At 34.1% G+C, this 16,086-nt stretch overlaps 1 protein-coding gene across 2 annotated transcripts in view; it reads right to left on the bottom strand.

The window, feature by feature from the left end:
- Positions 1–16,086, bottom strand: part of tmem63c (transmembrane protein 63C) — a 143,198-nt gene that overhangs the window by 65,138 nt on the left and 61,974 nt on the right. For both annotated transcript variants that reach the window (XM_087288322.1, NM_001159836.1), the window contains 3 exon segments: positions 9,975–10,062; positions 7,297–7,334; positions 692–834 (listed from right to left, as the gene is read on the bottom strand). In XM_087288322.1, the coding sequence (XP_087144448.1) occupies positions 692–834; positions 7,297–7,334; positions 9,975–10,062 (269 nt within the window).

Genomic DNA, 16,086 nt, shown 5'->3' with positions numbered 1-16,086 from the left:
AGCAAGGAATTTTTCACAGTAATTCCTTTAATATTTTTTTCTTCTAGAAAACTTCTTATTTCTTTTATTTTGACTGCAATAAAAGCAGCTCTAAGGTCAATATTATTAACTCCCTTTAGCAATATTTACGTAGTTATACAATAACATGCCTAATCCCCCTAACTCGTCTAATTAAACTAATGAACCTAGTTAAGCATTTAAGTGTCACTTAAAGCTGAACACTAGTATCTTGAAAAATATTATGATAAATATTAAAATAGTATGTGTTGTCATTATGGCAGATATAAAAGACATCAGTTATTAGAAATGAGTTAATAAACTATTATGTGGTTGAAAAATCTTCTTTCCGTTCAACAGAAATTGGGGCGGAAATAGTAATTTAGGAGGGCTCATAATTCTGACTTCTGTATATATCTTTATAGAACATTCTTCTAGACTACGACTTCAAAATCAGTGAAACAAGCCCAATTATTCAAACAGCCTGTCAAAACTAATTTATGAGATTATTCTAACCAGCCTTTTTTAGGTTTAAGCACGCTGATGAATTAAGCAGTTGATGTAATGTTGTTTTATAAATATACTGCCTTTTCCTGGAGACTGAATGTGTTGTGTCTGTTGTCATGAACTCTTTATGGCTGAGCACATGCTGGAGAAAACAGTAACCAGTGCAGGATGTGTGTAGTGAAGGTACCGAGGAGGTTTCCAGAGAGATTCACGGGCAAGATGATGGTGAGGGACAGCAAACACACCACCATCATCAGCAGAATTATGTGGCGCTGGAAAGACAAGTATGTGACCGCATCAATGCCACATTTACTGCGGATCTCTTCATCCCTGCAGGGCAAAGAAAAGAAAGGCTTATTATGATCTTTACATTGGTATTGCTTCATTTGGCAGACACATGGAAAACAAGCTACAGTAGGTGAGAGTTCAATGTGACCCTTACTGTCGCACGATCTACCGGCTATTTATGTGATGTGGGTAAATGGTGTGTTTCAATCCGGCTACCACCCAAGCGCGGGAAGCACTGTAATTGATACAGTTTTTTCCAATAAGGTGGTGAAATAAATACATTAAAATTTTTATTAAGTGTTGTTCACATTAAATAATATTAAGACAAAAACATTGATTTAAAAAGTATTTTTTGACACCCACATCCGTCATTGAAACACAGGTTTGTGTTTTAAATAATATCTCATAATCTATGCGTTAATTTTAGGGCGATAAAAACTATTTAAAGGGCACCTAGGTTACCCCTTTTTCCAGATTTAATATAAGTGTTTTGCATCTCCAGAATGTGTTTGTAAAGTTTCAGCTCAAAACACCCATCAGATTTTTCATTATACCTTTTAAAAGATCTTATTTTTAAACATTTTTTCACCAGGGGGCTGTTTAGTCGTACTGCGCCTTTAAGGATAGTCCGCCCCGCCCACCGTTTCTACGTGCCTTTCAGCGTGCCTTAATCTCCTCTCTCGGCTGCGTCAGACAACAGACAGACAGACTTAGAAAGAAGATCTTATGTAGCGTTTGTGAGAAATACTACAGTAAGAACTTTACCAATGAGTATTTGTTGTGGAGATGCATTGATGAGTCACATACACAATGTCAATGTAAAAAGTTCATGCGCGTGTGCACACACAGATAAACACATAAACATACAGACCGACACACATACACACACACTGACAGACAGAGCGCGATTAGCTTCCTCTTTTTGCACATATATGTGACAGAATACAGGCAAATCTCCATTGCTGAATGGATATCTGTTATGCTAATGTACAAAATAAACCTGATTTAACGTCCACAAACCAGGATTGTAGCGTCTTCGTTCATGATTGTTCTGACACGCGGCTGTGCTGATGAAGTAAAGCTGAAGTAAATCGCTGTACTTCATTACACACGTGCACTGTTTTAAAACATTTTAAACATGTGAAACTTACTCTTGATCACATTTGATGATGATTGATGATCCTAGCGAACTGAACAGACTTTTTATTCCCGGTTGCTTTGCGCATGTCTGGTCTTGTTGATATGATTATACGCGTGACTACCAGGACATGCTACGCAAAGCTGTCAATCAGGCACGTGCACACATAGGGCTCAACCTGTGCAGTGCACATGCCCTTTTTAGTCTTGGATAGAAAGTGACGAAAATGAAAGTACCCCCGCGACACAACACACCCTCTGTTCCGCTTTACAGTGCGCGCGACAACACCGCTCTTCAGTACGAGCGCGACAACAACCACCACCCCTACCCCCCCGCTCTTCAAAAAATTTAACCTGCACATGCCCTTTGGATGGTCTCTGCACGGGCCTGCTGTCAATCAATTTGGTGGGCGGGGGGACCGCACTCCTACGTCAAGTTGTAGTCAGTCTGAAACCAGCTCCAATTGGTCCACCTTTTTATGTTGTTGAATTGAAAAAAAAGGACTGGGTGTGTTTATATCACCCCAACATGCCGGTCTATACACTATATCTACACATATGTGTCTGAACAGCTTGAAAAGTAGATTTTTCACCATAGGTGCCCTTTAATGACTATGCAATTAATGCAATACTATATGTAAAAACTAAACTATTTTATACAAACTTTTGGGAAATGACAAATCAACAAACTATAATTGTAACAACGGAACTTGTAGCCTTAGTTGGCTAATGATGGTTTTGGCATCCCAGGTTGTGAATGATATTTTTCCACACTATAGGCTAGTCTATGCTGTGCAACAGGTAAAAATTTAGCTTTCGACCTAGATATCCAGTCAAAGCACCACACATCCCTGCATTATGGATATATTAGGTAATTATTATTATTATTATTATACATTAGTGGACATAACGTGCTTTTTTAAACAAGCAGATTTGTTTTTCTGCATGCGTGTGAAAGAGAAATGAACAGAGAAAATAAACAGACGATAAATAACAAGCGGCTCACTTTGGATGCGGATATGCCCATTTATTTAATTCATAACTGCCACTAGTTCTGAGTGCATGAGAGTGTTTTACATGAAGTGGCAGTTGGTCTAATATTTGTAACATAGCCTGTAATAAATCATAAATAGCCTACTGATAAAGTAAGTTGAGGTGATTACAAGTTCACAGTCAGGTGACGTGCTCCACCGCCACCGATGATCTTAATATTATTTTATAGTGTGTGCTGTTTTTCATAAGCGCTTGTTTAAGATTTGAGGTAATAACATCGCCATGATGGTCAAAGAATTCGAAACATTCTTTTCACCCCAATGCAATTTAATAGGGCACTATAAAGACTAAAGAATTAAATTCTTATATTTGCTCTTTGCAGCCTATGGCTATACTTCTCACCATGTATCGTTTCTAAAGCATACAGTATAGTGTAGAAGCATGTTTATTACTAAGAAAACTAAAACAAATTATATTTTAATTAAACACATCACATCACATAAGATACATATACAGAACCGTCTATTTAGTATTGTGAAAAGGCAAAGCTGAAAATCTCTGGTTAAAGCGCCACCCAGCGGTCAGAAGCTGCTGGCGCATCAACTACCGCCACCGCCACGGTATGTATGGCGACAAAGGAAACAAATTAAAGTAGTGACATCTGTAATTGCATTATCGTCTTAATAGTTCACAACAAAAATGAAAAAAAAAATCTTCATTTACTCAAACTCAATGGATTCTTTTATGAATTTATTTCTTGTTTTGAACACAAAACAAAATATTTAATTAAATATTATTGGAAACAGCAGACCTTGACATCTTTAATAGAAAAAAAAAATGCTATGAAAATAAAAAGCAGGTTTTTTTCTCAGCATTCTTCAATATCTTTCTTTGTATTCAATGGAAGAAAGGAACTTAGACAGGTTTAGAAGAAGTGGACGATGAATAAATGATGTTTTTGTGGATGTACAATTCATTTACTATGGATCTTTTTAATCATGCATAGAGACATAAAACTATAGAAAAGGCTACATATACATATTTTTTATAGTACAGAGATCTTAAAAAATGTTTTGAACTAACAGTAAAAAAAATAAATAAAAAAAAATGTTCAACTAGAAAAGATTTTGGAAAACTATGAAACATTGGTTGGTGGTGGTAAACTGAACTAAACTACAGACTCTCATTGCTAAAAACGGCAGAAAGTAGTCCAATTGGGAATAGAAACTCTTTATTCATTCATTCATTATTTATTTATTTTTATTTATTTAAAGATTTATACTAATACTTTTAATCAAAACCAAGACATAATAAAATAAATCTAAAAATAAGTAAAAAAAAAATGTATTTTCAATAAATCCATCACTTTAAACTTTCAATTAATAAATAAATTCTGAAACAAAAGCATATACGCAAAAGCATTAAGCAGCACAACAAATCAGCAAATTAGAATGATTTCAGAAGGATCATTTGACACTAAAGACTGAAGCTTTTTTCATCACAGAAGCAAAATCTACTGTCATAAAATGCTAAATTATTTCACAAAACTTTTGTATTGTGCTATTAGAACAATCATACTGCATTTTATGTGCATTAAAAACCTTACCAAACCCAAGCTTTTCAATGTTACTGTATATTAAAGAAACCCTCTTACACACTTTCTTGGGAAATAGGTTCATTTTACAAGTCCAAATATAGCTAAACAGTTTATTTTTTTACCATGTTTCAATCCATTAATCCAATATCCAGGTCTAGCAGAATCACTTTTAGCTTAACGTAACATAAATCATTGAATCATACAAGATATTGGATCCAATTTGCTTAAATTCACACCTGCCAGGATGTTTGTATTAGCTGCTTCAGGAATGTCTAGTTGTATTTGCAGCTATACTCTACAGCAGGGGTTCCCAAACTTTTCAGCCCGCGACCCCCAAAATAACAATGCCAGTGACTCGCGACCCCCAATATCCTTTGAGGTGGTTATAAATACAGAAACCTTGCATGCAATGACGCAAACACACCAATTAAATTTGTGTCAGTGCTTTAAATGTGCCAGAAAGTATAACTTGGTGTTATAAAATCAAAATGCATCTGACGCTATTGCTGCCTTTAATATAATGTAATTACCCCAGGGGTCGCAATCCAATAGAACTAGTAACTATAAGCTACTATAGTAACTATATAGTATATAGTAACTATAAACTACTATTTTTATTTTTTTAGTATAGTTATGGATAAAATAAGTTAATTCTTATGGTTTAATAAAAATAAATAGATTTTTGGAAATCACAAGGCGACCCCCTTCATTGCCCAGCGACCCCTCGGGGGGTCCCGACCCCCACTTTGAGAACCACTGCTCTACAGGACACCAGCCCTCCAGGACCAAGTTGAGCATCCTGGATTAGACCATTAGCATCTCACTTAAATATTTTTTTTGTCCATTTTCTTATTTAATGCTTGAATCTTCTGTAGTTACATTGTGACTGACAGAAACGTTGCTATAGGCTGCTATGGCTAAGAACTATATTTTCACTCTGTGCGTCATAATCTAGAAACTTTGCTGCTGTACCATGGCTGCAGCAGGTGCATTGATATTATGTATGACAGTTACTTAGCTAGATAAGTAATGTTCAGGTGCTACATAATATAATTATTGACCTAGAAAATAGACACTTTTCATTTTCCACCAATCTTAGTACACTACAGAATAATTTTTGCCATTTAATAACTTTGTTAAAATAAAACTCACATATCTATAATTCCCTGAATTTTACTAAATATGTGTTTATTTTATTCTAACACTGTTATTTTATTAAAACTACAAAACACAAAAGATACTATTTCTATCAAGAACTATCAGAGCGATCAAAATGACCACATGCATTTCAGTTACCTCAAACAGCTTAAAATCACCAAGAGGCGACACTCTGGTGCGATTTGGTAAACAGACACTAGACTCCACGGTCTGTAAAATAAATCATTAAACGTGCTAATGATTATGATAGTAAATGTTGTATTGTCGTCTTTCAGGTTGTATCTCAGCTTTAATGCGCTTTTTAAATAAATAAATTAAAAAAGCAGCTGCTTGCCATCGCAACAGCAATAAGATCCAATGGATAGTCGATCACTTTCACTCCAAAATGACGGAATCCAGGGTTGTTGCTTGGCACTGCTGTTGCAATGGAACGTTCTATTGAGTGTTGCCTCTTAGTGATTCTAAGATCTTTGGTCACCTGCAACTGTCCCTGTGACTTTAAATATGCATATCTCTGTTGCCTAGCTTACTTCAAGCAAACAAAAACAAAACATTCTCTTAGCAAAAACATAACTTTACTTCCGATACGTCTTTTAAAACAGCATATTTAGTGCCCGGAAAATGCTTTTTTTCCCCTGCTTGTGAAAGTGAAAATTAGTGGGTGGTCTAAAATGTAGTCTAACCATGTATTTATAGGCTGTATTACAAATAAAATGTATTGCATCCTAAAAACATGTATTTTTAGGATGATATGTTAAACATGAAGACAGACATTACAAAGCTTAATTTTAATGCCTCAGTAGAAGCTTTAAATGTGAATAGGACCTGTCTTATATGAGAACGCTTAGAATGACCGCTATGCTAATTCTAGTTACAGTAGTTACATCATTAAATAATAATAAACAATGTAAAATAATTTAAACTTTTTTTTGTCTTGAGCGAGATGCTAATGGTCTAATCCAATTCAATGATCTATGCTAAGCTAAGCTAAAAGTGCTCACATCAGACCCAGAGATCGTCTGAATGGTTTCAAAAATGGTAAAACTCAACTGTTTGACTTTAAGGGAGCTGTAAAATGAGTGTAAAAACAAGTGGAGTGTTCCTTTAAAGCTTTTCCAGATTACTTGAAAACAACTTTTTTTACACTTAAAAGTGCCCAGGAAGCCTCTGTGACCATGTTCACTCTGTTCCCAGAGAATTATTGGCTTCAGTCAACAATATATGTGTGGCAGCTTCTTTAAAAGACCACACAAATACATAAGAGCATTGAGGGCTATTATGATTACAAGATACAAACACACACACACACACACACACACACACACACACACACATACACACACGCCTCTGGCTTCGCCTCACACAGAGTGAGGAGACTCTCAAGAAGATTTTTAAAAGGAACCAGCTAAATATGGCACGGACACGCTACCCGAGTCGTCCAAATAACATCTCAGCAACCCTGGAGACAGACTAGCGGTTCTGAAAGGCTGTTTTTGAGACATTAGATGTGCTAGGAAACTGCCCGGTCCACTTTTACCCCAGTGTTTTCCCTTCTTAATGAGATATAACATGAGCAAACAGGACGCCGCTTGATGACATCACCACTTCTGCACACTTACTTCATGTGGTACAAAGATGTGAGCCAGGAACAGAAGCCCTATAAAGAGAGGGAGGGAAGACAACGGTGTCATAAAAAAGGCCTGGATAATAATAATAAAAAAAGAGCACGTCTGGCTAGCTTAGCATCTGTCGGACTCATTTGTTCTTTAAGTGAACATGCGCAGCGTAACAAGCGGAAAAAAGCCATGCATATCTTTAACATGGCTGTGAGGACGTGAACTGTCATCACACATAAAACACAAGGAGACAGAGTGAGGTTAGGATATAAACGGACAGATACTGTGCATAAAAGAAAATAGCGTCTTTTGAGATGACATCAGCTCCGGGGTGATGCAGTTGACTAATGCACGTCGACAGATTGAACTTTGTTTGTGCCTCTATGTGTCTTTAGGTTTTAGCAGTTGTGAATATGGATCATCATAGAGGTGACTGGGATGCTAGAAACAATTTCTATTAGTTGTACTGATGCTTTTATTTGTTTTTATGCAATGGTTTGGGATTTTGTATTGTCGGATTTGGTTCACTCAAGAAAAGATAGTGTTTCTGCTTGATCAGGTGTTCCCAAGATACGACTTGTCTTGCAAGTAAAAAGAGCTTTTTATATGTTATAATTATAAAAAATATACCAATAAAAAGTACAAAACTAAAAAAACAACAAATATATACAGGTGAAGTCCAAATTATTAGCCCCCTTTGTTTTTTTTTTTTCTTTTTTAAAATATTTCCCAATTGACATTTAACAGAGCCGGGAAATTTTCACTGTATGTCTGATAATATTTTTTCTTCTGGAGAAAGTCTTATTTGTTTTATTTCGGCCAGAATAAAAGCAGTAATTAATAAAAAAATCAGTTATTAGAAATGAGTTATTAAAATTTCCCCATTTTCTGTTTAACAGAGAGAAGATTTTTTGATAACACTTTATAATAACTACACACTATAAATCATTTATTAAGCATTAGCAATAGTAATTTAATTATCTGTTAAGCATTAACTCTACATTAATAAGTGTTAGTAAGCAGTTTATAACTGCAGCTACAAATGCTGTATTCTTGACTTATAAGCACCTATATAATGTGTTTAATGATTGTATTTTCATACTCTGTTAATGATTTATTTTTCATGACTAAATTTAGTATCGAATTATTTACAAACTGTTTGTATTTAAGAGTAGTTGAGGGTTTTCAGGACCATTCAGAATGAGTTAGTAAATGATTAATAAACTAATGAAATCAACGTTTATATGTCTTATTATTCAGGCATATATTAATGGTTTCTATATATGTTAATAAATGCTTAATTAACTCAACTTCATGCAGTTTTGTGACCTAATCTAAAGTGAGGACTATTTATGCTTTATAAATCCCTTATAAATGACAAATAAAGACTCAGTTAAATTCTAAACAGGAAAAAAATTATTATTATTCATTTCTTTTCATTTAAAGATACACAAATGAAACTGTACTTCAAATGAAAAATAAATCTTTGCAACCTGATCTAAAATAGAATCACTTTCGAGTTTAAACATTACATCTTTAAATTATTATGTTGTTGTTGTTTTATCCAGTTGGATGTCATGTTTTGACACTCCTGTCTTTTGGCAATGTTTAAACTTTACAGTAATTTTACTTTTTAGAAAGATTGCACAGATTATCGTTCATTTGATACTGAGCCTTTAATAGTCATTTATAAGGCATTTATAAAGCATGTGTAGTGCTCACTTTAGAGTAGGTCACAAGACTAAAAAAATAAATAAATAAAGCATTTAATAATATATTAGTTAACTATTACTATATGCCTGAATAATAAGACATATAAACGTTGATTTCAATAGTTTATTAATCATTTACTAACTCATTCTGAATGGTCCTGAAAACCCTCAACTACACTTAAATACAAACGGTTTGTAAATAATTCGATACTTAATTTAGTAATGAAAAATAAATCATTAACAGAGTATGAAAAGACAATCATTAAACACATTATATCGGTGCTTATAATTCAAGAATAGAGCATTTGTAGCTGCAGTTATAAACTGCTTACTAACACTTATTAATGTAAAGTTAATGCTTAACAGATAATGAATTCACTATTTGCTAATGCTTAATAAATGATTTATAGTGTGTAGTTATTATAAAGTGTTACCATATAAGGTATGTAACCCAACCTGGCCATATTCTGCTGCTTATGCCATCAGGGAGGCATTACAAGAGCCTGAGGAGCAAGTCAGCGCTGTTTCATGATAGTTTTTATCCTGTCATTATAAGACTATTGAATGATACCGTATCTTAAATACTATTGATAGCTAGTGTGTAATAAGAAATTAATAAATAGTTAATTTAGCACAAAATGTTATTATTATAACTATTATAACGAACTGTGCAATAGTTATTTAAGTATTGATTCATTCCCTTCTGTGATTTTTTTTAAAATTGGGAAATATTTTACGTATTATATTTTTATATATTTCTGAAATTATAAAAGCTTATTTATTTGTTTATTATAGTTTTTGATGTTTGTTATGTTCTTGTTATGTTCTGCATTACAATTTATTGTGATGTTTTGAATTAAAATTAGTAAATTTAAATTAGTACAAAAATGAAAGAAACTGAAACTGAAGATGTATGTGATGCTTTTTCCTTAATGTGTCTCTTTCTTTTCTTTGACAAAAAGTTCTCACCATGTCCTTGGTCTCTGAGTCTGACGGACTGGAGTCTGATGGGGTTTTCTCCTTCTCGCTTTGTTCTCCATAGAATAGTGATGTCAAACTATAATACAAACAAGAAAATAAGCAGGTCATAGTTTTACACAAGGCATATTTTAAAATGACAAAGTCTATTAAACATGCTATAACTTGTAGGGGAAATTCGGACATTGTACAGTATGGATGAGTGATAACTTCCTTTTTCAATACTCAGAAATTTTGTTACAAAAGCTTTGACTGTGGCAGTACCTTTAAGAATAGGCAAAGGTTTGTATATAAGGCATAGGTCTCAAATTTTATTCCTGGAGAGCAGCAGCTCTGCATAGGTTTGCTCCAACACTTATCAAACACACTGGATCCAACTATTCAAGGTGTTCATGACTACATCCCATACAAAAATACCTGACAACATACACAAATACCTTAGAAATAGACTTTACACAATACAAATAAAAAATATATGAATATGAATTTCAGCAAATAAACAACCTTAAGGTGTTTATGAATTAATTAATATTTTCAAATTAATGTTTATGTTCCCCATCTCACTTAGGAAAAATTCCTGAGATAATTAAGTTATATCTCTGATCTTTAATAATAAAAATTTCTGCGCTTCTTCTTGAGCGAGCACAGTGCTGAAGTCTGCATCGGTGCATCCTCGATATCTTTCACACATCCTCTGTTTTTGCGGTCTTGAGTTTTGGAACTGTACTTTGTCATTTAATGACGACTTTACACGAGAACACAAGAATGCGAGAAAGCTAAAGAACGCATATTGAGAAATAACCCTAGACACTAGTAGTCTTGAATGCCTTGTTTAGTTGGATCAGGTGTGTTTGACTAGGGTTGGAGCACAACTGTGCAGAGCTGCGGCCCTCCAGGAGTTGAGAGGTAAACCTATGATCTAGGGCAGGGGTGTCCAAACTCGGTCCTGGAGGGCCAGTGTCATGCAGATTTAAGCTCCAACCAGCCTCAACACACCTGCAAAGATGTTTCTAGAAAGCCTAGTAAGAGCTTGATTAGCTAGCCCAGGTGTGTCTGATTGGGGTTGGAACTGAACTTTGCAGGACACCAGCCCTCCAGGACCGAGTTTGGACATGCCTGATCTAAAGGGTTCACATTGGTATCATAACGGTACAAACTGTTACTTTTTAGATACTATTACTTATAATATGTGTTCTTTAGATGCAGAAATGTACCTTTGAAAAGGCACTGCCTTATAGTGACAGCTTTTGCATTTTTATTTTTGAGAGAAAAGGCAAAGCATCACAATTTGTTAACAAAAGCTCAATATCTTTGGCATTTAACATCATGAAGGTCTTTTGATTGGACTGATCAAATGTTGATCTGATTCAATCTCTAGTAGTTGGTTTTTTAACATTCATTCATTCATTCATTTTGCTTTGGCTTAGTCTCTTTATTCATCAGGGGTCAGCAAAGGGGAATAAACTGCCAACTTATCCTGAATATGTTTTACACAGCAGCCCTTTCAGCTGCAACCTAGTACTGGGAAACATCCATACACACTCATTCACACATGTAGGCCTATTTAGTTATTTCAATTCACCTTTACAGCATACGAGCCGGGATTCAAACCAGCAACCTTCTTGCTGTGAGGTGACAGTGCTAACCACTGAGCCACCATGTCACCCCTGTTATTGAACAACAACTGAAAAAATACAAAACTACACAAAACTAGTTGAGAAAATTTAAAGTGACTGTTTTTTTAGGGGTTTACTTCTTTTTGGATATTTATTGGTATTATTACTTTACATGCTTTACCAAATTCCATGTTTACTTTAAAGAAAGTACACCCTATTGACCTATTTTGCCAAACTGAATTCTGAAACCAGCATTCGTCATTTAACGTTTCATAAATTTTAAAGCATGTTTAGGACCTAAAAAATATGATTCAGTAGATACTTTGAAAAGTGCTCCGATTTTCCCCAGTACAAAGACATGCGGTACAGGTGAATTAAGTTGGTTGAATTGTCCATAGTGTATGATTGTGTATGAATGTGTATGGATGTTTCCCAGAGATGGGTTGCAGCTGGAAGTGTCACAGCCACACAAAGGAGACAAAGCAAGAATTATTTTAAGGGTTTTATTAGTGCGATGCAACCACAGCAGAGAGGTGAAGCAAGTGGATGGTGTGGCAGAGGGAAAGCGATCTCACACACAGTTCATGAGGTAAGTTCAGTTCTTGCCCTATCTGCTGCGTAAAAAATATGCTGGATAAGTTGGCGGTTCATTCCGCTGTGGTGACCCCAGAATAATAAAGAGACTAAGCTGGAAAGGAAATGAATGAATAAATGAATGAATGATTATTTTAATATTCCCATGTACAATAGCTGAAACACACCACAAAATATAAACAAATAAACAAATAAAAATACAATCTTCCATATGTTACCTCAGGTCCAGTAATAGCTATTCAATGTAACAATGTGCATTACTAAATGTCACTTACTAAATGGCATTACTAAATATATATTAATGTAAATATATCCAAGATATCTTAAAAGAAGAAACAATTAAAATAAACAGGCAAAACAAGCATGAACTGAACATTTGACTGGAAAATCTCTTCTCTTATATACAATATTTTATAGTGTACCAATTTTTCTATAATTAGCCTCAAGATCACAAAAGAGCCAACACTCCCACCCACAGATTTATCACAGGAAGCAGAGAAAGAGCAGGTGAAACTCTCTTGTGATTAATAAATATTACTGCCATTATAGCTGAAGTTTTCTCCGTAGACTGATGCAACGCTCTGCAAACATACATACATCCACGTAAACAAAGACATTAACGCAACATGCTGATGCTGAATAAAGCAACACATCGACAACAGAACTGCATGAGCCTAAAGACTTATGATGGAATTCCACCCACAAACCCCAAAGGGACACCATGCCTGTGTGTGAGCTCAAATTTTAAATACAACCATCCCCAAAAAGATGTAAAAAAACAGATCGGGTGGCACACTAAATGACTGAGGTATAAATCTTTAAATCCTACTTTTAAGGACACCAAATACACACACTTCATGTTGTGCACACTGAAATGTACACTTAACAAATGATGTTTGCTGTTTACTTATTTAAAATTAAATGAAACAACAGAACTGGAAAAAATTGTATACGAACAGATAGTCAACTATATTACTAAAAAACATATTTTGTATGAGTTACAGTCAGGTTTTAGAGCATTACATTCCACTGAGACATGTATATTACATATGACAGACAAAAAATGGAGATCTGTAGATGGTGGCAAATATTGTGGAATGGTGCTGCTGGACCTTCAGAAGGCTTTTGAAACTGTAGACCATCAAATTTTACTATATAAATTAAAGGCAATTGGATTTGATAAAGGGTCTTTAAAGTGGATTCAGTCATATCTGCATGATAGAAATCAGAGAGTTGATATAAAGGGTATATTATCTGCTCCCTTATCAATCAATCGTGGAGTACCTCAAGGAAGTATTTTAGTTCCATTATTTTTTCTTTTATATATTAATGTTTTAAAAATATCATGTTCAGAGGAGCTCTATCTTTATGCTCATGATGCCGCAATTTTAGTATCTCATCATGACAAAAGGGCCCTGGAAGAAATTATGAGTTCACAGTTAAAAAGTGTTTATAACTGGTTTTTAGAAAACAAACTTTCTTTACACATGGGTAAAACAGAGGCTATTTTATTTGCTTCAAGAGTGAAATTAAAAAAAGATGATAATTTTGTAGTTAAGATTAATGACTGGAAAATTCAGTCAAATAATGTGATAAACTATTTGGGTTGTTTAATAGATAATAAATTATCAGGAGATGCTATGGCAAAAAAAGTTTTTACGAAGATTTATGGAAAAATTAGGTTTTTAGCAATGCAATCTGATCTTTTGGATGTTCATTCTTTACAATTGTTGGCAGGAGCTTTAATTCAACCCCATTTTGATTATGCTACGTCATTTTGGTATAGCTGCTCACAAAATTTGAAGGAGAAATTGCAAAAGGCACAAAATAAATTAGTACGAATAATTTTAAAAATGCATCCTAGAGCACATCTGCACAAAGAGTCTTTTAATAAATTAGGTATGTTAACTGTTAGTAATAGAGTGTGTTTTTTAAAACTGGGAATGGTACGTAAAATGTTTAATAATGTGGTTCCTAGCTATTTGATAAACTATTTTCAAATGGTGAGGCAACAGCATTCATACAGTATTAGGAGTTGGGATTTTAATATTTGTTTATTTAAATTTAGAAGTTTAGTGGGGAAAAATATGTTTTTATATACAAGTGCAATCATGTGGAACAAACTACCAAAATCAATTAAGGAAATAAAGGATTTAAGGTTGTTCAAAAAAGCTATCAAAAGATGGTTGTTTGATGAGGATAATTAGTTTGCATGGTGGACGAGGATCTTTCAATTTACATGTTACTTGAGTGTGAATAGGTTTGCGGCTGGAAGACCATTGGCTGTGTGAACATGTGCGGGATAAGTTAAATGTTCGTACTGCTTTGGCGACTGTTTGTTTTATTCTTCATTAGTATTTTGAAGCCATACATTGTTTTTATTTAACAGAGGACCACAATGGAAATAAGCTCAGGGCTTTATTGTGTTTTTATCCTCAACAGTTTTTTTTTTTTTTTAACAAAGTGTATGGAATACTGTTTGAACAGTTTGTCTAAAATCTGTCAAATAAAATTCAATTCAATTCAATTCAATTCAACACAAGGCTTTTTGGGGATAACTTAATTCATTTATTAATTTTCCTTTTGCTTAATCTCTTTATTTATCTGGTCACCACATTGAATGAACTGCCAACTTATCTAGCATATATTTTTACGCAGCGGATGCCCTTCCAGCTGCATCCCATCACAGGGAAACACTCATACACTATGGCCAATTTAGATTATTCAATTCACCTACAGCGCATGTTTTTGGACTGTGGGGGAAACCGAAGCACCCAGAAGAAACCCACGCCAACACAGGGAGAACATGCTCCACACAGAAATGCCAACTGACCCAGCTGTGACTCAAACCAGTAACCTTCTTGCTGTCATGTGACAGTGCTAACCTCTGAGCCACCTTTTTGACGGACAACTTAATTGTTTTATGTTCAATCCACTTAAATTTAACGTAAAGTTAACTTAATTCCCTCATGTTGCCTCAACACAAATCCATTGTGTGGAATCCAGCATTTTTTACAGTGTAATATAGGGGCCAAAAATATGTGCAAGTTTAAATGAATCACTAAAATATGAGGAACATGCAAATTATAGCAGAAATTGTAAATATTTTAAAATAGGAACTATTCTTGCAAATAAACTGCATAGTTGCAATCTAAACAAATACATTCTCGACTAAAAAAGCCTCAAAAGTATATTTTGTTTTGTAACAGTAGTAATATTTGTCAAACTGTAGTGTCTGTTTGTTGCAGGCTGTTTGTGGGCGGAGTAATACACAAAAGGTAAAGAGGCTGTACGGATGCTGATGTTACTTAAATTTATTACGGCTATCAGCCAATCAGATTCAAGATCCAGATAGAACTGTTGTATAAATAAATAAATAAATAAATATATATATATATATATATATATATATATATATATATATATATATATATATATATATATATATATATATATATATACCTTTTTACTTTGTGTGAATGTCATTTTCCTCTTGACCACAATAAATATGTTTGATTTGACCAAATTTTACAGTTTGAACCAAAGTTAAATTATACTTTGAGAAAAACAAATAAATTGAGCTGTTACAAATTACAATAAGTGTAATTTCAAAGTATTCAAAATGTAATGTTGTGTCAGTGTATACACTTTTTAGTATGTACTTAAATGGATACTGCATTAATAGTTTAAGTTTCTTTTTTTCATCCAATGTAAGTCTAAAAAACCCAACATCCTCTATTATGTATTTAAAAATGTCAGGTGGAGTGCATGGGTGTTTTCTTTACATATATTCTATACTAAGTTTTATTGAAATGTAAAATATCAAGCAGGAGAAAGATTGCTGAGACCTTCAGTGGTTCTGCTAAGAAGACCAGATGAAATATTAATAACTG

Source organism: Danio rerio, chromosome 17, assembly GCF_052040795.2.
Source record: "Danio rerio strain M-AB ecotype USA chromosome 17, GRCz13ab, whole genome shotgun sequence".
In the NCBI taxonomy this organism is placed as follows: Eukaryota; Metazoa; Chordata; class Actinopteri; order Cypriniformes; family Danionidae; genus Danio; species Danio rerio.
Note: the sequence above shows the minus strand (reverse complement) of the source record. Positions and strands in the feature narration are given on the sequence as shown.